Source organism: Neurospora tetraspora, assembly GCF_033439725.1.
Source record: "Neurospora tetraspora strain CBS 560.94 chromosome Unknown B0H65scaffold_8, whole genome shotgun sequence".
Taxonomy (NCBI): domain Eukaryota; kingdom Fungi; phylum Ascomycota; class Sordariomycetes; order Sordariales; family Sordariaceae; genus Neurospora; species Neurospora tetraspora.
In genome coordinates, this window is record NW_026944390.1 from 2,421,458 (window position 1) to 2,449,096 (window position 27,639).

Genomic DNA, 27,639 nt, shown 5'->3' on the forward strand with positions numbered 1-27,639 from the left:
ACCACTCAATTGGTTGCCGTTGTGCGGGGTTTGGGATCTAGGTTCTGGTAAGCTCACTTGTTACTTTTATATGGCGGTATCCGATATTGGGCATGTCAAGACAGCTTTTATCGACGTACGGTTTCCTTTGGCACTTTCTTCTCTGTCTTGAGTTACGTGGTGGACATGGGCTATTTTCCATTGCGCTAATCCGATCGATAGAACACTATTGCGTCCACGTGCGATATTCTGAACTGGTGCCTCACCCAGATGGCTTCTTGGTGACGCCCATTACCGTCTCGTCGCGTTCTGGTGCCTTTCCGAATCAGTGCGCTGCTTTCAACCTTGCTTGATTATTTTCATTGAAATCAACATGGTCTTGAAAAACCTGGCCGTATTGGCCGTCGCCCCTTACCTCGTGTCTGTCCAGGCTCAATCATTCTGGGATAAGGAGCAGGTTAACACCACGCTTTGTTACTGGGAAGAACTGAGAGGTTAGTCTTCCTGACTATCACTTTCCAAAAGTCGTCACTAATCATCATCTAGCCGCTATCATTCGAGACACTATCTATCTAGATGGCGGGAGGTCGTGGTGGATTCCCGGGTTAGCTGATGGGTCACCCGGCGCCATAGAAGACGATGGCAAGATAATTCCAAGGCCCATGAAAGTATACAAATACTAACAATATCTCAGAAAATCCTTATGGACGTATCTTCACGTTAAATCTTGGTACTCCATTCAGTGAAAAGGATAACATCACAGACAAGTTTACGATCATATCGAAGGCACCCGCCGACGGTGGCGTAAACAACATCGATCCAAACTACTACGACGGAGCCTTATTAGCGAATGATGCCCAATGGTTCGCTTACGGAGGGTTGTACTTGAAAAGCGACGCATTCGACACAGAGCCTCCGGGAAACCAAGTACTGGGTTACAGAAAGTATCAATATGGGCTGGAGAAGGGGGAGTTCACCACCGGCTTTGTGAAGGCCAGCTTGAAAAATGTCAGTCGCTATATCGCATACGGCGCCGCTGCAAGCGCCCCTTCTGAGAACAAAGCTTGGTACTTCTCCGGAATGCAGTCTCCATCGAGAGGCCCTGTTCTTGGAGTCTCATCTGGCGATGACGACCAAGCTACCGAAGTAGCCAAAACGTTGATAACTTTGGACATGACGGAACAACTAGAGGAGACTTGGAAGAACGATACACTCCCTTCCAAAATCCCTGGTCGAGCGGGCGCTGAACTGGTCTGGGTCCCAGTCGGTAGCAAAGGTATCCTGGTTGCCCTTGGAGGTCTTGTTTTTCCTCAGTGGGCCAACTCTACCAAGTTCTCGGGAAATGATACAGCAAGCGTCAGTCTTTCTTCTCCATTCAGTTGTCTACCCTTCAGTGCTGACTATCCAAAAACAGAAGGCGGAAAGCCCGGAGTTTATGTCTACGATTGATATCTACGACGTCGCCGCTGGAGAATGGTACAGACAGCCCACCGTCGGTGGTCCTGGTCAGCTCGGTCGAGGTTGTGCCGTTGTATCGCCTGCTCAAGACTTCTCAAGTTTCAATATCTACTACTACGGCGGCCAGCCGGGATTAACGCCGTTTGAGGACTTCAGCGACGACGTTTGGGTTCTCTCATTGCCATCCTTCACCTGGACAAAAGTGGCATCTGGCACGGCCGACAGGGGTCGGGCTGGACACAAATGCTTCATGCCTTACCCAGATCAGATGTTGGTCATTGGCGGTTACAGAAGTTACCCCCAATCTGGACCTCCGCAATGTCTAGATCAATTCATTCGTGTCTTGAACCTGACAACCGGGACATGGTTAACCAGCTACGACCCGGCCAAGTATTCCATAACTTACGGTGTCCCCGAATCCGTCCAGAAGAAGATCGGAGGTTCCGCTATAGGTGGTGCAACGGCACGCGCGCCGAGCGGTGGCTGGGCCACAGCAGACCTTGGAAAGGTCTTTGAGACCAAGTATCTGACCAAGATCGCGACGTATTACCCCTACGCATCTGAGGCGCCAGTTAACAACACAAACCCAGGGGCGCCTCCGTCCGATAAGAATGACAAGAAAAAGGGAGGCGGCGTACCATCATGGCTTCCTCCTGTGCTAGGGGTTGTGCTTGGACTGATGTTCCTGACTATAATTGCTGTCTTAATCCTCCTTTGGAGACGACGAAGGCTATTGAAGGCTGGCACTAGTGTAGCCGAGACCGAAGACACCAACGGCTACCGAATCATGTCATGGATGCGCGGTCAACAGCAACACGCCACCGAGAAGGCTCCTACCGTCACGACCTCGGATGAAATCAGCACTGTTCCTAACAGCCCTAGCCCTATGCGAGATATCGATAGCACAGGATCAGCTATGCCGCCGCCTTCGATTGCCGAAGCTATGGACACACAAATCACGCCGCCGCCGGCTCCGGTAGAGTTGATGGGTAAGAATAATCCCCCATGACCATCAAACATGCCTGCTTACTCCTGTTTACACAGATACCTCGCCTCGTGCCGAGCTCCACGACACTGGCTTAAGCCACATTGATGTCCTAAACCGCCATTCGAGCTTCGGTAGAAATAATGGTGCCGGTAATGGCTCGCTGAGCAATCCTTCATACTACACTGGCGGAACACATCAGATCGATCACGCAAGCAACTTTTCACGATCCACGGGTGTCGCCTCTTCTCTCCCCCCGCACATGCAGGGCGTCGATGGTGCCCCAACCAACTTCCGTCCCGACTCAAAACTGATGGGCAGCGTTCCATCCGGGGCCCCGTCCTCTAACAGAGACATTCCCTCGCCCATGGTCTCGCCAACCACCACAGCCACCCGCGGCTTTGCCCTCTCGGACGTCTCTAATGTCAGCGAGCGTGATAAGGCACACCTCCGACAGATCAGCGACGCAACCGTGAGCTCCATGACCTCGGGACAAACCTACAACAACAACGGACAGCACCCGTCCAACGTCAACAGCAACCACCGCTTCAGCAACGGCCCTTCCCCCACCTCCGTCCCGGAGGAACATGTCATCAACCACCAGGGAGGACTGCAGGCGCCCGACCACATCCCTATCCCCCAGTCCGCAACATCCGCTATGGGCGGTACGCTGCCGCTGGGATCGCCGCAGCCGGTTTCACCGCCTACGTCAGGGTTGGCGGAGGGAAGCGAGGATTATTTGAGCTTTAGGCCACAGCCACCGCCGACGGCGGGGCTTGGCCCGGGGGCCGCTGGAGGTGCTGGGGCGACGAGTAGTCCGAGACGGAGCATGTTTACGGAGAGTAGGGAGGATATGAATGGGACTGGTCCGGGTGATGGGAGGTAATTAGGCTCCGGATATGTGATGGTGGAGGAAGGTGTGGGAAGGCTTGTTTTGGAATGGGAAATTGACGGGTTAGATGAGATGCGATCCATGGGACCGGCCATGGGTGTGTGCTGGGTGTCGTCTTTTTCCTTTCGTCTGGTGTCTGGTGGGTTCCAGTCATTGGTTTCCGGCCTAGTCATGTTCAATGTCCATGTCGGTGATGGGATTCGATGCTCGGACTGAGCTGGTACATACCTTGTGACTAATGAACTTTGCTATCATTTGTTTTGCAGCATTGATGCACTGAATATCATGAGCATATTCTAGTGAACTAGATCCTCTCGGTCCGGCCAGTTTTAGGTTCATCAGTCAGCCCATTGTCATGGAATCCAAGTCCGACTGACCTTGGGCAGAGAACCAAATTGGTCGTGGCGACGGGTGGTTGGCCATAGGGACCTGAAAGCCGCTGAAACGCCGCTACAAAAGTCCACTGCAATGGTCTGCCAGGGTACTGAAATTCAGGGCCGTGCCACCCGGACTACAGAAGCCCACCGTAACGGGTGATGTATGCGCGCCCGGGCCTGAGAAGGGCGGGGTTATCTTTTCACCCTTGGTTTACCAACAAAAAAGGTGTACAGGAATAAAAAACAAGACCATTATAGTGGATTGCATGCATTTTAAATTCTGTTGTCATAATCCGGACGGTCACAAAAGTATGGTTGGGTGCCCAAAATGATGAGTGTCCGAGGTGAGTTTTGGCCCCTCCCCGAAGTCTGCTTCGCGCCTGCCCCAGCTGCTTGACTCGGGCCAGAGTGTCCGGTACCATAACCAAACCTGGACCTGCCAACTATCCCCACAAAATGTGCATTTGTGTTTTTTTTTTCTGTGGGAGAAAAAATGCTTCAAGACCCTTGAAGGTTGGAAGGAATCAGGAAAAGTGCAAGTTTCTGGAAAGAGCGAGCATTTAGTATCTCATGCCGCGGCGTGTGTTATGTGTTATCACGAACTTTGACCACACGCCCTTTGAACAAAAAAGATGCACAAGCTGCAAGATGTTGAACCGCCTAGAGTCGCAGCCAAATGACGGACCCGGAGTGGCGGGAGTGCTTGCATAGATGCACATATCTAGAAATGGAAGGCCAGATGGTGAGGAATTAGACGCACATACATAATGTTTCCGATCATTGTGGCAACGCTTTCTGTTGGTTCCGGGAAACAACTGTCCGGTTACTGCGATGCAGTCTGTAGAGCCTATGTCCGCTTAAGTGGTTGCTTATTTCCTGCAAGGCACCTCTACCTACTTGAACATGCAAGTTTATTTGTATCTGCTACCTACGCTCCGCGGTTCAGCTTGGAAGAGCGGGTGTCGAGGAGAAGTGGTGATAGTAACCTAGCGAACGAACAAGTGTCTGATTGAATTTGATATCAAGTGTCAACAGGAGAAGTAAATCTGGTTATTTTTGATAGTTTTTTTTTTTTTTTTTTTTTTTTTTGCGTAGATCACTGATTCGGGTGCAACGATCTTGTTGGAAGCGGTCCGAGGAAAGACAAGAGGCATGTGTGAACCGGCGGAACAAAAGAACAAAATGATCAGGTTACGGGATAAACTGGTTTGGAAATCACGGATTAATCACAGGTAGATGTACATGCCTTCAGACTTCACTTCTTTCTTACTCCTTCCCGGCGCATGTAATAATTGCAGCCGGGGCTGATGGCTTTATGAGACGCCTGGCGGGAGAGTCAGTGACGCACCTTTTCCAGGTTGTGGTAATTATGCAGCACGTGTTGGTGGTGAAACGTATCAACCTGAAGAGGAAGTAAAAAGACCAAGAAAAATAAAAGAAAGGAAAAAAGAAACCGAAAAATGACGTGGGTCGAGCCGGTAAGGTGACGGTCTTCGTAGCTGCACTTTGGTCGTTCCCACATTGTGCCCCGACAGTGCTGTTTGTGGGATTTTGCCTGTTTCTCCGCTAACACCGACTGGTGCAATCCCCGCCTGAAAGTGAACACAAAAGCGGTGAAAGTTGTTAGAGGGCCATCTAGGTCACACCTTGGCTTTCCGGGGTTTCCCCTTTTGGTGACCCGCCGACTGACTGGAAGATGTTCTAGCACGGACCACACCGACTCTCGATACTGCATCGCATGTACATACCGTAGAAACTCGGTCAATTGGCAAAAAGCTAATGGCTGAAAAACCTGGATATCAGACAGGGTGCTGGCAGATCTGTAATGCTCAAGTCCGAGCCTGTGCATTGAAACGCAAGCAAGATAGTCGTGGGCAATATTGTAGAGCTTTCATTAACAGGCCGGGCATACGTACAGACGTATACTGCTTCCTGTGCTTACTGTCGGGCGCTCAAAGAGGGATAGCTTTTTGCCAATTGACCGAGTTTCTACGGTACCTTCATACCTATCGCCCGACTGACCACCAAGGGCCGCATTCGTCAAGTTCCCCAAACTTGTTGCAAAGGCAGTGTAAGTCAAAAAGGCTACATACAGCCGAGTTGCACAGATGCACGGAGTTTATTCCAACTCCTGACGCGCTGCACCTTTTTCTGACAGAACCCTTCTTGTTGTCTCGAGTTTTCAAGCACATTTCCATCCTCTGGCGGTCTTCCACAACTGATAGTTGGCTTTTAACATATATCTCAGAGTTTCTGCGATATAGGCGTACGTAAATGGCTATACTGCTGATGATTATTTAGAAAAAAACGAACAGACTGGTCTGAAGGGCTAAAATCGACAGAGGAGAGCGCTGGTGGCATGGTATTGTCAGTGTCCTGGACCGCGGTGATGGGTAGAATGGTGGTGGATGGGATTGTCAATGTAGGGCACGACCCTCTCTACAGTTTCTGTATGCTTCTTGGTTGAGAGCTCCTTGTTGTGTCTCCGAAGATTACACGAGCTGTCCGCATGTTTCGGAGGCATATATGCCCGCCATATGTGTATATCGGAGGGGAGCCCCATTCCGCCACCCTTCGCTTGAATTTTTATTGCTACGGGCATGAAGTACGTGCAGGAGCGTCGTCATGGCAACTTGGTTTATTTCATATCTTGCTGTCTCCCAAGTCTATATATGTCCGGCTTCTCGCTGGTTCATTTATTCTTCTCCTGCTCTCATGTGCTTGTCCATCCCATCTTTGCCTCGTTCAACATAAAGACCAGCCAGCCCCTCCGCTGCTTTAGTTTAAAACCAGCCACCTCCTCTCGGCCTTCCTCAAAAGTTACACACCCATTATCTCGCCACTGCCAACTGGCCGACAACATCTCCAACTTCCGATAACCCGCAAATCCAAGTCGAACATCTATTCAATTGCCTCCAACCTTGACTCGGATCCTCCATTCGCTCCTTCTCCCGCCCTGAACCCATTTCTACGAGTTACACTACCATCGAACCACTACCATGTCTTACTTTACCGGCGGAAAGCACGTTGACGTCTCGGAGTCGGGTGCGAGTGGTTTTGGGGCGGGCCAGAAGCTACGTCTCAAAAAGCATTTTACCCTTAAAGATCTCCAACTGAGCACGGCGACCAAAGCAGCCGCTGAAAGTTTCCTTGCCGACTTCCCCAACGGCGAGTTTTACTCCACGGAGACTGACTCGGGGGGAAACAACCTGTGCGGCCTCTATGCTATTAAAAATAGCATGTTGGATATTGCGAGACAGAACCCCCAGATGCGCCTCCTGCCTGTGCCCACAATTCCCGGGCTTTGGAAAGCGTTCCAGGTTTATGTCATCCCGCATCTCAAACAACAGTATCAGGAAATGGGCCTCCCGGACCTCGAAATCCCCACCAACAACTTCTCTGGGGATGTACTGAGGCTCATCTTCAAAGCGTGGGCGATGGGTTTCGAGGGCCTGCTCAGAAACCACTGGGGAGGAGTGGACCTGGGCCTTGTTGCCCCCGTTAAGATGGACGCCAAAAACCCGGAACTGCAGCCTCTACGCCCCCAAATAGAGTTTTCCGGGCCGACCCCGTCGGGACTCCCCATCCTCTGTCCCTATATTCTCAACAGGGGCTTGCGGCACTGGGAAGGGATCGCTCACGTCCCGCGGAAGAGTCAGAAACAATCGTTGCCGCGGTTTGATCACCAGCCGCTAGAGATGGGGCCATCGATTCACCCTCTTCCTGAGGGTCAGTCGGCACTCTCCGGTTGGGGCCAGCTACAGCAGTACGCCGGGCAGCCTCAACTTGACTTTGGCCCGGATTACACGATCGGCTTGAATTATGAGCTCGATCACCCCTCTGGAGAATCTTACCAGCCACTCCTTTCCCCCTTTTCCGAGCCGTTGTACAAACCATACCAGCCGTTACTGTCTTACACCCCGGAGCTGCAGGTGGAAAGTCTGCGCGGAGGGTGCCCATTGCTGGACATACAAAGTGGGATGTATGCCACGCCCGAACCTTCGCCTCCTTCTACCTGCAAATTGTTGGACTTGGGGGGAGGTCAAGACTTTGGGCTTCCTCAAAGCTGGATGACATCACCCTCTTCAATTCCATGTCCTTTTCAGCCGAATCCCTATCTACAGGGACCTCCAACTTCCTACCTCTTTCCTGGGCAGGTACCTATCGAGGAACCTGGATGGACCTTCTCCCCCTCGCCATCTGCATCGACCCCTTGTAACCAACCGATGTCTCAAATGGAGCAGCAGGCGTGGAGGCAACTGGAACGTATCATGACTGGCCTCCAGGGGCAACTACAAGGGGGCGGTCAAGTCCCCATTTCCCATGTGCAGCCGCCGATACCCCGAGCGGCCCCGAAGCGGCGCATGCTGTCTGAGGTTGAGGGCAATAAAGGTCAAGAAGGGGAGAGGCCAGCGAAAGAAGAGGAGGAGGAAGTAGAAGGGTGAAAACGATATCGTTGGGAGTCCATGCCCCGGGCTGCCCTTCACTGGGCTCCTCAAATACCGGCACTCCCTTCCGGGGTATTTAGGCTACCCTCGCTGGTTTCCGTTCCTCCTCTTCCGTGTGACAACTACAGAATCACAGCCCTTTTTCTGTCATCTCCTTTTCACATCGGCCAGATATGGACTTGGGCGTTGCAGGGCTGAGGAAAGGGTGGATTGTGTTAGCATCTGCACTGGATTAGCATTTTCATTGGGTTGGAATTTCCACTGGGTTTTGTTCGCATCATCGGGTTGGCATCATCGGGTTCGCATCATCGGGTTGACATCATCGGGTTCGCATCTGCTTGGGTATGACTGGCATTGGATTTTCAAGATTGTTGTTTTGGGTACTTCTTCCCCTCAAGAGCGCAGCATTGTTTAGACGTTAAGGCTCACGCATTATGGTTTACGATTTATGATTTACGAGTTATGACAAGGTTAAGAGGCAGTTACCCAGAGGTGCCCTACATGTATTTTAGCCGTTGAGACCAGCGCGGTCAAGTATAGGTACTCAAGCTTACCAGAAGGTTGAATTACTCGTGGCCGTGCGTGGTGGTATTGTTCAATGACATATCGATTCGCTCCAATAGCACCAGATCAAATGATGTCTTTTACCTCCAAAGATTACGAAGAGAACCGATGGTGATGTGTTGCTGGATTGCATGGTGTCATTGATCTACATTTGCCGGTACGAGCCTCAGGGAAGGTGGTGATGAGCGGATAACTGACACTCAGTCATTCCTTCCGCCTTCAGACACCTACTACTGCCCTTTCTGCTCCCAAAAAGAAGTTACGGTAGACCCGTAGGCCGTCACAGTCCAGACACTAGGTTAATACTTTCGCGTCAGGTATTTATCACTGATGGAGTTGTGCCGCAAAATCTTGAGCATGGAAGAGGATGATGCGACGCTGTTTACACATGCTGGTAAGATCAAAGATAGGTAGTCAAGACGGCAGCCGACTAACAACATATCAAACCACCTCCTGGACCGTTCGCTCGGCAGAAGGCCGCAGTGCTATCACGCACCTCCACTCAGTGTACCTTGTATCCAACCAGACGGACGCTCATGCCGTGCCAGTCTGGTCACGACCAACATGAAGTTCAAGTCCAGTTGACAGATGAGCGGAGTGATGCTGGGATGCACCTTCCCTCCGTATGTCGACATGAGCCCCCAAGTCATGAACAGCAGTTGCAACTGCCGTCAGGACACTCGCACTTGTGAGTCCGTCTCGCTGGATCTGTACTATGGGCTCCAGAGGCACGCAGGGCTGCTGCTGTTGTGAATGGAAAAGCTGCCCGCTCAGCGGTTCGCCCGTTAGCGGAACACATGAAATCGAAGATATGGTGATCAATCTAACGAGATATTTGACGAAAAGCAAACACCAACCAACTCAATATTATAATCGGAAGTCCCGGGAGCGTAGGTAGGTACTACACGGATCGGGGACCTGAACAAAGCTGATCAGTGGATGATCAATCTGTCTCCCCTCCGTCCCGTTTCGTACTTCCAGTGCTCCGGATGGGAGACGAACACTCTCCAACAGAGCGGATGAGCTCACTGAGCAAAGCAAAGCAGGGGAGGAAGGAGTAACCTACTCATAAGGTCGAGACAGCGGAAGAGCGAACTGAGATCTTGAGCAAGGATCCCTTGCTTGGAAGATGCAAAGTCGTCGGTAGGTAGCTTAATCTTACGTACCACGCTTCCTTTGGCCCTTCTCGCTGTTCCTTGATCCTTCTTTGATGCTTCCATTTTTCGTTCGTCTCTGTGTTGATGGCGAGGGTGGTATCGGCCGGCGAGACTTCCGAATGCCACTGTGGTTGAGAGGACTTTGTGGTCAAAAAAAAAAAAAAGATTCTGCGCCGATCACAGATAGCGGAGAGTAATACACATTCTCTGTTATTGCTCGCACAAAAGACAAGGATAGGATGCCATCGCTTATTTACACCTCCAGGTTATATCCCTTCTTCTACCCCGAACTTGTCGAGCACTCATGACATGCTTGACCATGGAAAGGGACAAGTATTCAAGCTTGATCCTTCTTTGTGCTATGAGCTTGTTTGCCTATTGTTTTCTACACGTGCCTGCGTTTATCAACGAGCGGAGCGGATACTTTCCTTCTCGATGGAGCCTCCTTGCTTCCCTTCACGCCGGATTCCAGCCCGCACCGTCTTCATTTGGGGATGTGTTCCGGGTACTAGGTATGTATATTGGTCTGCTGGGTCGGAGCCGTTTCTGGTTCAGGGAACCTGGAAAGATATTATACTGTGCGTGCGTTGAGGTTTGTTTCCGACGCTCGAGGCTTGAGGCTTGAGGCTTGAGGCTCTTTCCAGAGGAAAATCGAATCCAAAAGGAATGCATCTTCCTTGGAGCGGCTCACGCGGTACGTTTCTCATTCGCCGGTATCTCATTTCTTCATTCCCAGGCCTTGCTGACGATGAGGACGAGATAGATAGATGCCTAGGCATACAACGGTAGCACCGACCGGTATTAGGATTATGTGTAGCCCGTCCGAATGGACATCCGCTCGGGGAGAAATGTAACCTCTTCTCCCGGGCCCCGGCTAGTCTTCAAGCCATTCGCCGATACACAGCCCGGAAAGCACGGTATCCATGCGCTCACCTTCCTATAAGTTGTGCTTCCCGCAATGAGCTGAGAATATCCACTGTTCCTGGCATCTTGTATGTCCCGGTCGAATATGTATGTATTTCAGTTCTTTGTTCCGACCAACTGTCTTGTCGTGAAAGACGCCGCATGCGCCCGCGCTATGCGTGGCTGATAAAGCACCCCCGATTTACGGACCCCATCTCGCCTTGCTCCCAGTTTTTTTTTGCCTCAACCTAACTGCGTTGTTTGTGGTTATTTCTTCAGCTGAGCTCTGCTTGGGAGATCTTGGAAGATCTTCGAGGGATTTTGGAGGCTCGGGGTCCATCACTTCCCATTTCCCGGAAGACGCCGTGAACTGGGAAAACGCCAATCAAACCCTGCATGTGGCTAATTAAAATTACCTGCAGCCTTTTGGGTTTTGGGCGCCCCTGGCGGCATTTCATATCTTTCTAGAATCTCGCTAGAATTTCTTCATTCCCCTGCTCTGCCAGTAACTCCATGGTCTTTGCAGTTCCGATTCATTTTGGCCGGGTTTGTTGCTGGGTTTGTGCTGGTTTGATGTCAGATTCTCATGTTCAAATAAGATAACGGACGGAAAGGCGCTCCCCGCGAGAGTAGCTCGTGGCACCATGACCCGGAAACGAGCGAGCGGACGCATGGAAAGAAGCGTGGGAAGCATGGGTTGTTTGGCCTTGACGAAAACGTGTTGTGTGGAAGCGGAAATGGAAAGGGAAAGCTTGCGGAATTCAAGATTGTGTTTCACCACCCTGTTTAGTCGGGCGTTGGGAGCAGATTGTGAAAACTGTTCGGAAAACTTGGGCAGATTTGATGCTCAGGGAGTCCCAGGGAGGGCCATGGAGGAGGGAAGCATGGGAGGCATGGAAAAGAAGAATGGTCACAACGAGAGAAGGGGTCCATCCATGGCTGCGTTGCCGAACCGTGAACTTGGCGGTCCTGTCCCCACGGTGTGGGAATCGCGAACCGTTCCCGCGTCTTGAACCTTGTGGGGTCCAATCCCGTTCAGCCGCTTTTCTTATCAGGAGAGCCCGGGCCCCCGGGATGGTGGTGATGCGAAAATGATGGTGTTTTGTGGAGTGCTAATCTTTTGGTGTTTTCGTTGTCTTCCGACACCGGCGATGGTGAGATTTCGGGCGCATTTCTTGGTGTTTGCTTTGTAGTTTTCTCGAACAGTAGGCGAGGCCTTCTGAGCTTCTTTCACAGCGAGAACCGTTCCATCTCACGAACTCCGCGAACAGCAATCACGGACCTGTTCCTACCACATGCTCCGACACCACGGACGAACGAGATGCACCAATGCATCATCATCCGCTGCATGAAACCACCTGGCACTGCTGCGAACCCCGCCATGCACCGCTAACGCAGGTGCAATGCAGCACAAATGTCCGTGGGGTGGGGGTTTCCGTGTGGTGTGGTGGAGGCATTGTTTAAGAAGCTGGTGGTGCTACGTCCGTAGAAGGGCTGGACTCCGGTTAGAGTTGCGCCTCTGAAAGCCATCGAAGCCTTTCGGGTTGCAAAAGACGTTTTGTCTTGTGACACTTGGCTTCAGGTCCATGTTCCGAAGGGCGGTGGACGATAACGGTCGGGTGTTTTATGTTTCGAGATAATCTCTGGTGATCGCGATGTCATTCTCCTCCAGGAGTTCCAGTGGCCGGTTATTAAAGGTGGATTCGTTGGTGGAGTGAGCGATCAGAGCCATTTCTTGGCTGTGGTGGTTCGAGCTCTTGGCTGAGACTATGTTGATAGTACAGCGTGTTACAGAAGGGACATGTCCTTCCATGAACCTTCTTATAGTCGGTATATAGTCGTTGGCTGAGATGACAAGACACAGTGGGGGTTGTGCCGTCTTTGGTCAAGAGCTGTGCATATGCGCATCATGTTCTGGTTGGGAATCATGATCTGAGTGAGGTTGGTGATCTTCCAACGCAGGTCCAGATCCCCTGGGCTGGGAGGCTAAGGCTCAAGGCTGAACCGCCGCGCTGGTTACGGTATGCTGCTGTTGCCTTGTTCGAAACACGAGGAGTGGATGCCTTGCCCCAAGGAAAAAGGAAAGGAGGAACCGAGATAGCGAGAGTGAGCCGAGTTGGTCCCAGGGACGTGGATGAAGAGAATCGGGAACCGCGAGCTGAAGCGGTCGGTTATAACGAGGACATGACTGCAGCGTCGTAGGGGTAATTTGCAATGGTCCGTCGAGAACTGGGGCTCGTGGGACGACTAAGACGGAAATGTCTAGACGGAGAGATGGTGTCGACGCCCAAGCATGGCCCGGATTATTACGTGCCCTGCTATCGTCGAGGTTCGTAGCTGGCATTGGTCGGATGCTGAAATACCGATGTTCGTCGCGCAAAGTCATCACACAAGAGTGAAGCAGAAGTCGTATCCCGATGCCATCTATTCGACAAAGATTTGCCCGTGATCCCCTTCGTCATCCAGAGCTGTCAAAGTGGAAACGATAGAGAAAGTGGACAAGGCGAGCCGATAAAGGCCCCGGCCCCGTTGTGACTTCTGTGATATACATGTACCCTCCCGGTTTGGCGCTGCGAGAAGAGAAGTTGGAATCCCATTGGTCAAAAGTGTTCGAACGCTTTGTTTCTCGGCCAATCAATCAGGCCACAGCCCTGCCTGCCCCAGAAACGAGCACGAACCACGAGCGACCATCTCCTTTTCGGGGTGACGTCCACTCTGCCCACCACTTGTGCGCCCGTGCATCGACGGGTCTTGGCTACCCCTTGGAGCCATTTCCCTTGCGACTTGTCGTCCAAGACAGTGTGAGAAGACAAGTCTTTTTGGCTGCAGCTCTCCATTTCGCGGCGAGCAAACCCACTTCTTTGAGCAGGCAATATTCCCGCGGTAGCTCACGCCATTTCCATCTGGCTTTTCCATTCTTTCCTTCTTTCGACCCTTTTCTTTTTTCCCACTTCACAAACCCAAAAGCACCGTTTGTGGTTTTTCGTCGCCTTGTCTGTCCCGGCTTTTCCCTCTGTCGTCAGAATTTTCTCGATTGATACCCGACCCTCCTTTACTATACATCTACTAGCGCCCCTACCTAGCAGGTACCGCTAGCTTGTAGCCTCTCTGTTTTAGGGGAATCCCTGGACAGCACTGATCAGTGGCTCGTTTCCTCGTCGTTCCTGCTTGCCCATCTCCACAAACCGCTGCTGCACTCTGCTGCACTGCACTCTGCGCGCCCGCCGCTCAATTCACCGCAACCACCACCCTACCACTTCCCACCACTTACCGTCCAACACTGGCTCCAAGGGCACTCACCTCAACTTCCGCTCGCTCATCTCCGTCGTCAAGACTGCGCGTTTCCCCCGACAACACGCTTTCCAAGGAACTTCGCTTCCTCCTTCTCAGCAATCATCGCCATCCCCTCCCTCGACCTTTAATTCTACCCGCCTTCGCATCCAGGATCCCCCCTGAGGGCCTTATCAATCACCCAGTGACGTTCTCTGCACCGTTGCCGAGCGACCGTGACCTCAGTCACCTAATCATTTGAGGAGGTCATTCCATCTTGCCCCTCGTGTCGACATCTCGACTTTTTCCAACCTTTTACTTTTTACATCTTCTTTAATCAATAGCCAAAATGGCCAACAAGGTGAGTCGCTCTGCAGCCGTCATCCATTTCGCACTCCTCAATTGAAACGCGCTCTTGGGTTCAATCGCCTGCGGCATTTGGCTAACATCGCTCTCTTCTCCTTTTCACAGTTCACAAGAGAATACAAGCTGGTGGTTGTCGGCGGCGGTGGTGTCGGTAAATCGTGCCTTACCATCCAGCTAATTCAAGGTCACTTCCTTGACGAATATGATCCTACAATTGAGGGTACGTTCCACTGAATACCAACAGGGACCCTTTATCCCGAACGAGCCCTGAACTAACTTTGAGCTCAACAGATTCGTACCGCAAGCAATGCACCATCGACAATGAGGTCGCCCTTCTCGACATTCTAGATACCGCCGGCCAAGAAGAGTACTCTGCCATGCGCGAGCAATACATGCGCACCGGTGAAGGCTTCCTGCTCGTTTTCGCCATCAACTCGAGGGAAAGTTTTGAGGAAATCAGGATCTACCAGCAACAGATTCTTAGGGTCAAAGACAGGGACTCGTTCCCCATGATCATTGTCGGAAACAAGTACGATTTGAGGGGAGAGCGCGTTGTTTCGGAGCAGGGTAGGTTTTCACTTCATCCTCGGAAGGGTCAGGACAGTACGCTGATATCATTTTGCAACAGAGGGACAAGCTCTCGCCGCCGAGTTCGGTACCAAGTACATCGAGACTTCCGCCAAGACACAACACAACGTCGAGAACGCTTTCTACGATCTCGTCCGCGAAATCAGGAAGGAGGACAAGAAGCTCGGCGAGAAGGTCGGCGGTACCTCGTTCGCCAACAACAACGGGGCGGTTAAGCAGATGGACGTCGGCGACGAGGACGTCCAAGCAGGTTGCTGCGCTAAGTGCATAATGATGTGAATGCTCGAAACCAACAGGGGAAGAGCAAGCGGGGAGTTAAAAGAATTGGGTCACGTTTGCAATGAAGAGATGGACGATCATACACACACGCACACAAAATCCGGACTTTATAGACGACATGGATGTGCAAACAACCAAAACACAGAAGCCATATCGGACGGCCACGCCCATGCCTTAGCTCACGTACAGGGACCAGTCGGGCTCAGGACAACGGGACCAGCGGAAGGAATATCAGCGTTTGGAGGCATTTCAGGCGAGAAGGGGGTTAGGAACCGGGACCGGGCACACACATTCTTTGCCTTTTGTGGGCATTTGTTGCAGTGGCACTTGCTCGGATGAGCTGAACGACTTGAAAAAGTTGCTCTCAGTTAACAACCGGCCGCTGGGTCTAATATTACGCCGCCGCTGCTACATTCTGCCCCTTGGCGTTCGTGAGGCGTGGTCGGTTTCTCTATCAGCGTCTGGAAGAGGTCGCCGAGGGAAGAAGGAAGGTTGGTTTTGGTCTGGTTGGTTTGGCGAAGGGGTTGGTTGGTGTTTGGTATAGTTTTGGTCCTGTCTGGTCTGGTCTGTCTGGGGTTTTTGTTGGCACTTTTCTGTCCGTGTTTCACGATCCACGGATTTTGTGGTCAAATACTTCTTTTTACTATTTTTTTTTCACTTTACACATTTTGGGAGTCTGGCTTATCCGCGAGAGAACTCTACTTGCTATGGATGTCATGTCATGGTGGGGATTCCGATCGATACTGGTTTTGCAAACTCTCGAAAGAAAACCGTTTATTTGTAATTCATTCTTACTAAACCTTTTTTTTCTCTCCTTTTCCCCTTTTCGCTCACTCCTGCCTGATCTGATCGTTTCCTCCCGTTATTTTTATGTCTCCCATGTCTAAAAGCATGCATAGTAAAAGTGGTTGGTGGTTGGTGATTGGTGGTTGTTAGTTATCTGTCCGTCGAATACATCATCTCCTCTGGTTGAAAAGTCTTGGGTGCCATGATGTCGTGATATGCGTGTTTGAAGTATCTGATGTAAACGTACATGAACCGTTGATGGCCACAGTCACGTTTCAAGTTATTACTGCAGTCAGTAGGTAACTTCTGCTGGAACCTCAGCCTTGCATACGGCCAATAAGGCTGAATGAAGTCTTCTTAGATGGAAATCCGTCAATGGCTGCCACATTATCTGACCATGACCACCGCGGCGGTGTCAGTGGACATGAAAATTGTCAAAGTAGATAAGCAGTCATTGTCAACGAAAAATGGTTGAAACCAGTCTCATTCATCGATCGGCCTTGTCAACCATAAGTAGGCAGCTCGTCCACGGCAGGTACAGTCTAGTCTAGTCTAGCACGACGAGCACGACATTAATTCATCATCATCATCCGTCCAGACACAGCACGTGCTACGCTAGTAGTAACCCTCAAGCATTCACTACCACACACGGTCTTTAGGTATTGTATTATCCATTGTCAAATGTCTGACTAGATAGACTCTTGCTCCATAGCTCACTTTCAGTCCTTAATCAGCTGAAGAGCCAAACTAGCCATACGAGCCAAATCAGTCAATGGAGCAATGGGCGGCGCATCGCCAAACACAGGCAACGTATAACCTTCGGGAGATGATAGAGGGGACACCGACGGCTGGCGGCAAGGGGAAGAAGGTGATTCAAGCACTGACGAGTAACAATTCGCGGACGTCATGGGGGCTACGGGATGGTTGCGCTACTTGGTCCCGGACCCCGTTGTGGTTACGTCCGCGGTTTCGGTGGGCGCACCAGCGTCAACGTCGTCCTCGCTTTCGGTAGTCACGATCCGGCCTTTGACGTAGTGGCAGACTTCGGGGGCGATGGAGTTGAGGAAGTCTTTGTCTCTGTAGACGGGTATGGTTAGCTGATGCGCTTCATTGTCCGAGGCGCAAGGGGAAGGTGAAATAGGAGGTAAAGACTTACTTTCCAACAAGGGTAACCGTGTTATGCTTCTCCCCCCATCTGGGGTAGCTTCCAACCTTGACGCCCTTGGGCTCAACTCTCGCTGCCAGCTCGGTGAGGTAAGCGGCGATAGCGCTCTCAGGGAGTGGCGTGGAGATGGTAACTCGGGCAATACCCTTGCCTTCGGGGTCGACTAGGCGCGGCTGGATGTAGGGCTTGAGGCCGTCTAGGAGTTTCTCGACTGTGCAACACTCGTTAGCTTTCGCTTTCAATAATCTTCCTCGACACTGCTTCGATATCCCATGACGATCGGGAAGGGAAACATACACAACCTAGGCACACCCGGCAAGATGTGCACATTGCCATTCACCACCGCCACCGGCACCCAAAGTTCCTTGCAAGGAAACAGGAACTGCTTCGCCGGGTCTCTGTTGACGTCTGTCGGTAGCTCCACCATACGGAGCTTTGCGGTGAGAACGGGCGAGGGCTCGTCCCACTTGAACGGTGGCTCGCCCTTACGCGGAACAGAGATCTTCTTCATGAGTTCGAAGGCCTCTTCGTTCAGCTTGAGAGGGAGACCGAAGGCTTTGGCTATCGATTGGTAGGTGATGTCGTCGTGGGTGGGGCCGATGCCTCCGCTGTTGTTGAACGTGGTCAATGATGCGTCCTGGACACTCAACGGTGTGGGTAGTACCTGGTGACTACAAAGTCATAGCGATCACTCATGCGACGGACTGCCTCGATGATCTCATCTTCATCGTCGGCGATGACTTCGATCCTCTTGAGGTTCTGATATGTGGCGTCTACAGTGAGCTTTGGATTTTTGTAGGACACTGGAGTGGATGGCTAGAACTCACAATGCCCAAGTTGAAGCACCATTTTGCCATATAGTTGGAATTGGTCTATAGTAAGTAAGCATTGGCTCTTGATAGCAAGATATTCCGAGTTCTCGACTTACATCTCTGGTCTATACAACAACGAAGAAACAGCTGTTAGTCTCCTCTCTGGCCGTTGTCCATACACAAACTTCATAAACCTGCCTTTCCGCCCAACACCTCGTCACCAATAATCAAACAAGCTGCCGTATGGATAGTCCGCGCATTGCGCTCATCTGCCGTGGCCGTGGACCCCATGATGCTGTTGAATAGTCCTGTTGACGTCCGGCGTGGAGCTGATGTCGACGGGCTAACAAATGACGTTATCGCTGGCCGTGACAAGTGCCGAGCAACCTGGGATAAACGAGAGAACATGAAGGTTGTAAGACAGATGTTCGAGGTTGAAAGAACTGAAGAGAGGATGAAGAAAGAGCAGTCCAATGTCACATTCGGCTTGTCTTGTGCCGATGCGTGGTTGCGGCTCTGGTGCCTGCCCATCGCCGTCCACGGTCCCGTCCAGGGAAGGCCAGGCAGCGCCTTCCTCGCTCCGTTTTAGCGGGTCAAAGCCGTTAAGCTTCGGCGGGCCAATGGCCGGGACAGCCCCGCTGTCAGTGAGAAATCGATAACAGCTTACGCTACGGGGCTGATAGCTGCTGAGCTGTGGACTTGGCAGTGATGCCATGCGGGGCCGGCTTGCGTCCCTGGACGAGGGCGGTGTCTCGGTCCCTCGACAACTCAACGCGACATCTTTTCGAGCTTCAACTACTTTGCTATCCCTAAGCTTTGCGACATTGCCTATTCCCCTTCCCATTTACCTTGCGACCTCTTCTTTTTGCCGTCCGAACCCTACGTATCCGACCGACCTAGAAACAGTTCTACACAATGGTGCGCCGCTTCCTTCCTATCGCGACATCCGATCCATCCATACCACCAGCTCCTATCTCCAGCTTCCAAGCTGTCCAACGAAAGCCCCTCGAGATCCTCATGAACTACAGCTAATACCGACAAAATCAGGCCTCCGAAGCAAGACTCTACACCTTCTCCCAAGAAACCAAAGACCACTTGCGCAAGTTCCGCCTCGGCACCTCGCGCTCCAACGACCCCCAGGCCGTCATCTGTATGTATGTTCCCGTTCAAGGGTTGTCTCTAGGTATCGGTACAGCAGGTCAAGAACTAATAAATGTAATGCGCAAAACAGACCTAATCGATAAGACAACCAAAGAAATCAAGCAAGACGACGACAAAGTAGTATACAAGACGCTCGAAGAAATCGGCGATGACTTGCCCGACCACAGCCCGAGATTCGTGCTGTTGAGCTATCCCCTGACACTCGTACGTTTACGGTTCAAGCTTCCTTCTACTGTCGATCTCTCCATGACCCTACGACATCCATCCATAAGCCTTGGCCTTGTGAAGCGCCGCCGGACGTATAGAAGAGGAAAGGTGAGCTGACCACGATGCGCAACAGCCCTCCGGCCGACTATCGGTCCCCTACGTAATGCTCTACTACATGCCCTCAACATGCAACAGCGCGATGCGCATGTTGTACGCGGGCGCCAAGGAGTTGATGCGCAACACGAGCGAGGTGACCAAGATTATCGATATTGAGTCGCCGGAGGAGCTGGAAGAGATTCCGGGTAAGCTCGGGGCTGCTTAAGCTGTTCGAGGGTGCGATGGGAAGGGCAGTTCGAGAGGGCGCCGTGATAGGAGAGCCGGAGATGGTCAGTGGGGGCATTGGGTATAAGAGCTGGGAAATCACGCGACGTACAGCCAGGAACCAGAGCAAGGTATAAGGAGCACAGGGAGGCCATTGTGAAGGAAGGCAAAGTTCAGCTAGATGCCGGATCATCTATGATCTTCTCATATATAAACGCCGTGATATCCCAACCATATAAAGCCAGAAACCAGTCCCAAACTCCGTGTCCATGCTACCCTTGTTCCCCCTCAAGCGTCATCCTCCTCCGGCATCACCACCGCCGGATCCAATCCCATCTCGGTCGCCAAGCCCTTGACCACCCCCTTCAACGCCCTACACGCCGGGCTATCCGGGAAGCTATCAAAGAAACTCTCGCCATAATCGCACGCCATGCCAATCCTCGGATCAAGCGGCACACTCCCTAAAAACGCAATCCCCATCTCCTCCGCCAGCTTCCTCCCACCCCCCGTCGTCGCCTTAAAGATCTCGCTCTCATGCGTGCACTTGGGGCACACAAACCCGCTCATATTCTCCACCAGTCCCAGCACCCTGATCCCCGCCTTCCTGCAGAAATCAATCTCCTTCCTGACATCCAACAGGGACACCTCCTGGGGCGTGGTAACCATCACGGCCCCATCAATGCCGCTCTCCTTCAGGTACGTGTTCACGCTCAGATGCTCATCGCTTGTCCCGGGAGGCGTATCAACCAGCAAGAAATCCAAATCGCCCCACTCCACATCCTTCAGAAACTGCTTGATAAGTCCGTTCTTCTTCGGTCCGCGCCAGATAATCGCGTCGTCGCGGTTCGGCAGCATGAACTGGATGCTCATCACCGCCAGATTATCCATCGCCCACGCTGGCGACCACCCGGCGCTGGAGACGTGGATCGTCTCCCCCTCCACGCCCAACATTTTTGGGATCGAGGGCCCGCAGATGTCGGTGTCCATCACGCCCACCGTTTGTTCGGAGTTGGTCGCAAAGGCGTGCGCTAGAAGGCTTGTGAATGTTGACTTGCCCACGCCGCCCTTGCCGGAGAGGATCAGGATCTTGTGTTTCACGCCCGATAGGCGCGCGGTGATGAGAGGGATGTCGGGGTCGGGACCTTTGGGCGCGGTGGCGCAGATGGCTTGGTTCGGACACCCGGCGCAGGAGTCGGCGGTGCCGGCTTGTTGGGATTCGGGGCCGGGACAGTGTTCGGGTTCGGGGGCGACGAGTTGGGGCTTTTGGGCGAGAGGGTTGGCGAGGACGGAGGCGACCGAGTCGGGCTCGGCCTCGAGGGAGGGGGCCATGGTGGGCTGGTGGGCTGGTGGTCTAGGCCGGTCGCGCGAATGTGTTGAGCTGTGTGGAAATGATTTGGCGGAAAGATGACTCGATGTATGTGTGGTTTAGAGTTTACGCGCTGGTCGTTTTGAACGTATGGGTTGATATTAGATAGTGTTTGGGTTTGTCGTTGATATGGGAATGATTCAATGGCTGCTTAGAAATCGGGCTTCCTAGAATCGGTCTTGTCCACGCACGCCATTTGCCTCCACTCCAGTCGACTTCAGGTTTCTGTCGGCGGGGCTTATCTTATCGTGCACGGAGGTACGTACCGATTTTCGCGGGAAAGGCGGGGCCGCTAACACGGGAGACCGACCCGGGATCTTGCCTCCACCGATCGCGGAACAGGACTGCCCTGCTGCCCTTGCTCGCCTTGTTGAAGCTTTTATCTTTTGTTCAGCTGTCAGCATAAAGAGAGGAGAAGACTTTGAAGGGGTGATATAAGATTCACCCCGTGAAGAGCACGAATATGGTGAACTTACGGTTTCGTTGTGAAAACAAGCTGAAGACACCTCCTCTCGTTAGCGCTGTAACTCGGCCGGATGACAGGTCGCGTGCTCATTCTCTCCGTCCGATATTTGCACATGAGACCGCAGGTTGACCTATCTCAAAGGCTTTCACCAGCCTCACCTGTTTTTCGTATACCACTTGATATCTCGTCAGCCATCATAATGTCACCCCACAGTGACCCTCAAAGATCTTGAAACCTTTAGGGCCGATGAGCCTTGCTCCGGACAGCCAGGACATCCCAACCTTCATCAAGTGGATTTGCGGTTCGGGCCTGGAACTGACTCCGCCGGTACCTGGCCGTCTTTGGCAAGGCTTTCGTTATCCACTGGTGAAGCGGCGTTCTTGTGTCCTGAACAGATCGAATATCAGATGCGTTCAACGTCTGATTGGATGCCATCAAGATCTGAAGTGGTATCGAGCACCACTACACCATCATTAATGACCCAAAAGCCGGCAGCCAACAATTGGTGATGGACCATTTGCTCCAGTCGGCCCCAGATGATATGTGATCGTACCGTGACCTTCAGAAGCAGAGAGACAGACAGACAAGTCCGGTACCGAGGCAGCTTCAGGCAGCTCAACCAGCTCAACCAGCTCAGGCAGCTCCATTTTTTCCTCTTCTCGTGCATCATTGCAACTCTTTTCTGCCCAGTATCACGATGAGAGATGAGAGCCAGAATTGGCCAACGGGGGAAAGAGAGGACCGAACAACACAAGCTCGAGTTCCGGCAGAGATGGACCCTGCAGCACGGCGGTCACCTTCCAAATTCTCATCGGACGGCGCGTGGTGGTTGGGAATGTTATAGTGGGAGTCTAGCGCGCCGGGCTAGTGATGAGTGAGGATACATCGGGCGGGTCACGGTCATTGGAACCACAATTCGTCGGTCCAGTGTATCGGCGCCTCCGCACCGCCTCCGCTCCTGACCTCCGCACATGGCCGCTGATGCAGGTCGCAGCACGAAAAGTCTCCATGGACCGTCGGATTGTGCCCACTCGTTTCCAGCCCAACCGCATCGTCGAATGAGAGGCGCGAGCCCAATGGTCGCTATGGGGCGGCCTATGGGGGCAAATGGGGAGCCAGGTCCGGCCGTGAAAAAGATAATAATCCCGAGCGCGACAAGTGCAAAGTGTGATTTCTCACATCTTGTTCCGTCTCTCTGCCGGAGGAGGTCTGTCTGTTCTGTTTTGCTGTTGATGCCATATGCCGTATTGTCGAGTGTGGTAACATTGCAGCGCGATACAGCCGGTAATAACGAGTCAAGTAAACGGCAGCTCTTTTTGCGACATTCAGCTCAGCCTTGCGAAAGCGAGGCAACCGGGGTAGAGAGAAATGATGCCGTCGTCGAAACCGCTTACAAGTCGGAAATCCCTGAGGGGATTGAGCATGTTCACCAAGGACGGGAATTTCAGTGATCCAGGCACACCGACAACTCCAGGAGCACCAGGGACACCAGGCTTCGGGACACCAGGGACACCAAACAGACGCGGCACTCCGACTCGTAACGATCGTAACGGCCGTGACCGTACCGAGCGTGACACCGGACGAAACGGGACAGCAAGAAGACCGGGGACGCCTTCCGCTTCCGGGTCGGGGTTTTTCAAAATGGAAGGGACGAGCGTCGCCGATGTGGGCCCCGCAGTGTCGGTACCCGCCAGAGATGCGGTCCGAACAGAAAGAACCGCCGACACGGTGCGACGCGCTTCCTCCGCGAGAACGACACAGCGAACCAGAGAACCTTCTCAATTGGGCGCCCAGATTTCACGGCCTCCCTCTCGCATGCCCTCCATCCCAGGGCCACCTCGACAACCCAACCAACCTGTGACGCCATCTCTACTCAATCCGACTGTTTACACGCCTCCAACCAGGGAGCAACGAGCTGCTGCAGCCGCGTCGCGAGGTGGCCGCAATACCTCGACATCTTCTGCTCCCGGTGCCAGTCACCACCTTACATCCTCCGTCAGCTTCCCTGCACAGGGACAACCATCCCGTCCAATGCACCGCAGCAGACCCTCGGCGCCCGAAAATGGCCAACGGACGAATGCCTGGGAGGAGTCGACTGTTGCGTCCATCTTTGGCGACCATGACAGCAGGGATGGAAGATCAGAAAGTAACCACGAGCGCCAGATAAACGGAGCACAACACCCCCAGCTCGTGCGGGGCCGTCACTACAGCGACACTGCATTCCCTCGCTCAAACACCCAGGCACAACATCCAGCTGTCGCCCAACAACCCAAGTCTGCACGACCAACACTCGACCACGATGAGAACTTGCCATTCGTTATTGGCGAAGGTGGTATCCTCACCGTTATCGAGGCCCCGCGAAACCGCAACGATCCCGATGCCGTCGCCCTAAACAAGACCATTGAAGCTATCACCAAGGAGCGGGAGCCAACCATCAAGATCGAGGACGAATATGAAGGTGATCGCGCAGCATTCAACTCGACGCCGACCAAACAACTTGGTGCCTTCCAGCGCACACGACTTCTTCACCGCGACCCGAGAAAAGGAGGATCAGTAAGAGGTGGTCAGGGCGGATACACATCAGACATACAATCTCCAGGGAGGTCCTCAGATACTGGCGGAGACCTGGAAAAGAGTCGGATCGAACAGCGTCTACGCCGTGAGCGTGAACACGAGCGGCTGCGCGAACAAGAGAGGGAGAAGGAACGGATTCGCAAGGAGGCCGAACGACGCGAGCGTGAACGCCAGCGCAAGCATGAGATCCAACATCAGCGCAGCACCGTCTTTGACGACCTCACCCCCGTCGAGTCCGAAGCACCACCGCTTCCCACGCCCAACTTCAACAACACACAAGCCGCTGTTGTCCCTAGTAGCAGCGGCGGCTTCGATCTTGACGTCTCCTCGCCTGGCAACGTCACACCTAAAGCGTCCGGCTCCCGCCATCTACATCCGTCACAGGTACCGAAGCAGCAGCCTCTCCCTCCCCAACTCAAAGACGCTTCGATTGCTTTGGCGCGAACCACCAGCCGCCGCATGAAGGAAAAGGAAGTTCAGAAGCAACAGCAACCACCGAAGCCCGCGGCCACTTCTCCAATGCCAATCCTAGAACATGCCAAAAAGCGCCGTCTTTCCACCCTCGACTACGACGACGCCCAACTCTACAAGATGCCATACACCACTCTCCTCACTCAATCCTTTGACGAAGACCCGCAAGAAGAGGCCCTGAAGCAACAAGCTCAAGCCACCACCAAGCTCCAACAAGACGATTGCCCTCCAGCAGACGCAACCCTCGAAGATAAACTCCAACATTACAAGACCAAATCTCCCGCTCAACAAGCCGAGTTCTTTACGCACATGAAGATCGACGAGTGGGACGACGCGGGCGATTGGTTCCTGGATCAGTTTACCTCTGTGGTAAAGCGGATAAAGGACGCGAGGAGGGCGAAGAGGAAGATGGTGGAGGAGTTCGAGGTGGAGATCGCCGAGAGGGAGGGAGCGGTCAGGGGCAAAATCGAGAAGATTGGACGGACGCTGGAGAATTTGAAAGAGGAGGGAAGGACGATGATGCAGGGGAAGGAGATGGATTTGGAGGATTAGTCGTCCCAGTTGTCATCGATTGCAGCTCAGGAGGTGGGCTAGGTTGACTGTAACAAGTCATTGACTTGACGACGAGATAGACCTGTGGAATTTCTTTGCAGTTGTTATTTTGGCATGGCGTTATGGGATGGGAAAGGTGTGAGGGAGGGACTGGAAGGAACTGGAACTGGAACATAAATACCCCTTGTTGTAGGATGTGTAATGTTCGAGGCTGGGTTGGCCATGGATGCTTGCTTTCGTTTGATCTAATATCTTGTTATTGGCAATGTGGACTCTTCTTCAAAGTATCTTTTAGCTCTCTGCTCAAGGCACTACGACATTGATATCACATAATCTAGCTAGAAACGAGTATTTTTGGCACCGCCGAGCTCTTCAAGTCGTTTGGAAGTGATGATCAATGTCCCGCCGCATACAATGTGCCAGCACAAAAAAAACACCCACTCCCTCGCTCCCACCAATCCACAACCCTCAGAGCCATACACCTGGGTATCAAACCATCCCTTCTTCAAATAACCATATGCTCCACAACCCCTCGATTCCTCCCCACCACAATCCTCAACTGCCTCCCTTTTTTGGTTTCATCCCCCCTAAAAACCCCCTGCCTAACCCCCTCCTCATAAAGCTCATAAGCAGGGAAATACCCATCAACAAACCTCCTCACCATCTCCCCACTCATCCCCGTCCCCTTTTCGCGTCTCAACTGCTCCTCCTGCTCCAGCCGCCACTCATACACCCACCCCAACTCTTGCGCGTCGATATGGATGAAAGCATCAAACTGGTCCCACACCTGTTCGTATTTTTGTAGCTGGGAGTTGATAAATAGTAGATGCTCGAGTTTGTGGTGCGACAACGTCTTGTAGGATTTTAAGTCGAGGTACTTGGAGGAGATGACGGAGGGGGGGAGGGAGCGGAAACCGGTTAGCCAGCCCTCGAGTAAAAGGACGCGGATGTTGGTGTGTTGAGGTTGGGAGAGGGTGGGGTCGTTGATGGGGGGGAAGGTGGATGGTGGGAGGCGGTCGCCGAGGCCGTGGTGGGCGGATTTGTCGTAATGGGGCAGGTGGGTTGGGAGGTGGTGAGTGAGGGAGTGTAGGAAGGAGAGGAGGAGGGGGATGTCGTGTGTTCCTGTGAGAAAGGGGGTTAGTGGAGGCGGTAATGTTGGGGGGAGGTTGAGGAGGGAGTGTAGTGAGAGGGGGGAAAAGGAAAGACAAGGACATGACGGAGGCGATGATGGGGTATCGATGAAGAAGAAGGAAAGGCGAGGATCAAAAGGGGGGATAAGCCAATCCGAGGAGAGAAACGGGAAAGAGACAGAAGGTTGAGAAGACGGGCAGGCGAGGCTATCAACAAGGCCGCCGCAAAGGCCAACACCATGGATCCACATGTCTCGTTGGGGTAAAAAGTAAACAAACCACAAAGGGGTCAACCGCATCACAACAGCTCTGCGCAGAACAGCACTTCGCCCTCACACAGACACCAACTACACCCAACATATATCAGAAAAAGAAAAGGCGCAACTCACCAGGCTCCCCCCGATACTGCACCAACGCATTATCCGAATTCTCCTCCGCCAACCTCAGTTGATCCTCATGCGTCAAATAAAAATCGTCAATAGACACAACCAGCGTATTCAATCCTTCCCTCTCCTGCAGTGTCTCCGCAAGCGCTTTAACCAGCGTCGTTTTCCCTACTCCCTGGACACCGTTCAGTCCGATGATAAAAGGACGCGGGTTCGCTTCGTTTGCGTGCAAGGCGTTGTACTCGGCGATCTTGGAGAAGATGAAGGGGATGCAGAGCGGGGATTTGTCGTCTATGATGCGGGATTGGAGTTCGGGGGTTGGGTCGGCGGTGCCGGAGGTGCTGGTGGAGGTGGAGGTGGAGGAGATGGAGTCTATTGTGTCCATCATTTTGGCGGTGGAGGCTGAGAATGCGATTGAGGTTCGAGGTAAGATTAGAAAAGCCGTTGTTTACTTTGTCGTGAGAAGATGAAAGGAAGGTCGATGAGGCTCGCGGCAAACGGCGAATGACGACATTGGCGCGGTTGGAAATGCTGTGGGGTAAACGTGGGAAAAAGCTGTGGGGTAAGCTGGGCGAATGGGGCCTTCTCCGCGTCCATCTCCGCGTTTTCAATCCCGTGTTGTTGGTTCTCAATCCGGAGCCGGGGATGTAGGAGGTGCCGACACTTTAATCCCGTCTTTACAACGTTGCCCTGTGGAAGAACTGTCGCGAAAAGCGAGGTTGATTACGAGACTCTGGGAAACGCATGTTGAAGTCTGTGGATAGCGCGCCCTTTTTGGGGATCAAGTTTTGGAGAATGAATTGGATCCACTTGGGGAAGATGAGAAAGATGGAGTGACAAGTTGAAAGTGATGTCTTTGAAGAAAAACTTCCCGAGTCTTCTTCTAAACGTCATCGTCTTTTCTCTAGGGTCGGGAGTTAACCCCTGATATGAATGTCTGCGTGCGCTTTGCAGATGCATTCATGTGACTGCTCAG

The 27,639-nt window shown here is 52.7% G+C and overlaps 8 protein-coding genes across 8 annotated transcripts; 5 read left to right on the top strand and 3 right to left on the bottom strand.

Annotated features, from left to right (window-relative positions):
• On the top strand, positions 1 to 3,394 carry B0H65DRAFT_323804 (uncharacterized protein). The gene is made up of 5 exons (XM_062823443.1): positions 1 to 473; positions 526 to 621; positions 674 to 1,335; positions 1,394 to 2,426; positions 2,482 to 3,394. Exons 1-5 carry the CDS (start codon positions 353 to 355, stop codon positions 3,306 to 3,308), a joined length of 2,739 nt encoding a protein of 912 aa, XP_062677910.1. The 5' UTR covers positions 1 to 352; the 3' UTR covers positions 3,309 to 3,394.
• Positions 3,395 to 6,690: 3,296 nt separating this feature from the next.
• On the top strand, positions 6,691 to 7,383 carry B0H65DRAFT_410797 (uncharacterized protein; the record flags this gene model as incomplete). Its single annotated transcript, XM_062823834.1, has 1 exon — positions 6,691 to 7,383. A coding segment is annotated over one exon (693 nt), but the record flags the coding sequence as incomplete, so codon positions are not given.
• Positions 7,384 to 14,092: 6,709 nt separating this feature from the next.
• On the top strand, positions 14,093 to 15,620 carry B0H65DRAFT_323882 (NC-ras protein). Its single transcript, XM_062823444.1, has 4 exons — positions 14,093 to 14,394; positions 14,505 to 14,619; positions 14,691 to 14,966; positions 15,028 to 15,620. The coding sequence occupies exons 1-4, from the start codon at positions 14,383 to 14,385 to the stop codon at positions 15,264 to 15,266; spliced, it is 642 nt and encodes a 213-aa protein (XP_062677912.1). The 5' UTR covers positions 14,093 to 14,382; the 3' UTR covers positions 15,267 to 15,620.
• Positions 15,621 to 16,981: 1,361 nt separating this feature from the next.
• B0H65DRAFT_512295 (MoaB/Mog domain-containing protein) lies at positions 16,982 to 18,437 on the bottom strand (the record flags this gene model as incomplete). Its single annotated transcript, XM_062828561.1, has 6 exons — positions 16,982 to 17,129; positions 17,209 to 17,428; positions 17,515 to 17,825; positions 17,882 to 17,976; positions 18,045 to 18,089; positions 18,243 to 18,437. The coding sequence occupies 6 exons, from the start codon at positions 18,435 to 18,437 to the stop codon at positions 16,982 to 16,984; spliced, it is 1,014 nt and encodes a 337-aa protein (XP_062677913.1).
• Positions 18,438 to 18,738: 301 nt separating this feature from the next.
• On the top strand, positions 18,739 to 19,916 carry B0H65DRAFT_479046 (uncharacterized protein). Its single transcript, XM_062827513.1, has 4 exons — positions 18,739 to 18,947; positions 19,077 to 19,179; positions 19,261 to 19,394; positions 19,531 to 19,916. The coding sequence occupies exons 1-4, from the start codon at positions 18,945 to 18,947 to the stop codon at positions 19,717 to 19,719; spliced, it is 429 nt and encodes a 142-aa protein (XP_062677914.1). The 5' UTR covers positions 18,739 to 18,944; the 3' UTR covers positions 19,720 to 19,916.
• On the bottom strand, positions 19,796 to 21,467 carry B0H65DRAFT_324010 (cytosolic Fe-S cluster assembly factor NBP35). The gene is made up of 2 exons (XM_062823446.1): positions 21,351 to 21,467; positions 19,796 to 21,157 (listed from the first exon to the last, which is right to left on the bottom strand). Exon 2 carries the CDS (start codon positions 21,045 to 21,047, stop codon positions 20,007 to 20,009), a length of 1,041 nt encoding a protein of 346 aa, XP_062677915.1. The 5' UTR covers positions 21,048 to 21,157; positions 21,351 to 21,467; the 3' UTR covers positions 19,796 to 20,006.
• A 1,189-nt stretch (positions 21,468 to 22,656) lies between these two features.
• Positions 22,657 to 25,399, top strand: B0H65DRAFT_323989 (extracellular mutant protein 11-domain-containing protein). The gene has a single exon (XM_062823445.1). The coding sequence runs from the start codon at positions 22,919 to 22,921 to the stop codon at positions 25,145 to 25,147; it is 2,229 nt and encodes a 742-aa protein (XP_062677916.1). The 5' UTR covers positions 22,657 to 22,918; the 3' UTR covers positions 25,148 to 25,399.
• Positions 25,400 to 25,652: 253 nt separating this feature from the next.
• On the bottom strand, positions 25,653 to 27,260 carry B0H65DRAFT_582523 (P-loop containing nucleoside triphosphate hydrolase protein; the record flags this gene model as incomplete). Its single annotated transcript, XM_062830853.1, has 3 exons — positions 26,667 to 27,260; positions 25,789 to 26,269; positions 25,653 to 25,749 (listed from the first exon to the last, which is right to left on the bottom strand). The coding sequence occupies exons 1-3, from the start codon at positions 27,049 to 27,051 to the stop codon at positions 25,653 to 25,655; spliced, it is 963 nt and encodes a 320-aa protein (XP_062677917.1). The 5' UTR covers positions 27,052 to 27,260.
• Between the last annotated feature and the right edge of the window lie 379 nt (positions 27,261 to 27,639).

Coding starts and splice junctions, on each gene's coding strand:
- B0H65DRAFT_323804 (XM_062823443.1), top strand. CDS start 353: ATGGTCTTGAAAAACCTGGCCGTATTGGCCGTCGCCCCTTACCTCGTG. Junction 474..525: donor TTACTGGGAAGAACTGAGAG/GTTAGTCTTCCT, acceptor ATCATCATCTAG/CCGCTATCATTCGAGACACT. Junction 622..673: donor CGGCGCCATAGAAGACGATG/GCAAGATAATTC, acceptor ACAATATCTCAG/AAAATCCTTATGGACGTATC.
- B0H65DRAFT_323882 (XM_062823444.1), top strand. Junction 14,620..14,690: donor ATATGATCCTACAATTGAGG/GTACGTTCCACT, acceptor TGAGCTCAACAG/ATTCGTACCGCAAGCAATGC. Junction 14,967..15,027: donor GCGCGTTGTTTCGGAGCAGG/GTAGGTTTTCAC, acceptor ATTTTGCAACAG/AGGGACAAGCTCTCGCCGCC.
- B0H65DRAFT_479046 (XM_062827513.1), top strand. Junction 19,180..19,260: donor CGACCCCCAGGCCGTCATCT/GTATGTATGTTC, acceptor TGCGCAAAACAG/ACCTAATCGATAAGACAACC. Junction 19,395..19,530: donor TGAGCTATCCCCTGACACTC/GTACGTTTACGG, acceptor GATGCGCAACAG/CCCTCCGGCCGACTATCGGT.
- B0H65DRAFT_324010 (XM_062823446.1), bottom strand. CDS start 21,047: ATGGCCCCCTCCCTCGAGGCCGAGCCCGACTCGGTCGCCTCCGTCCTC.
- B0H65DRAFT_323989 (XM_062823445.1), top strand. CDS start 22,919: ATGATGCCGTCGTCGAAACCGCTTACAAGTCGGAAATCCCTGAGGGGA.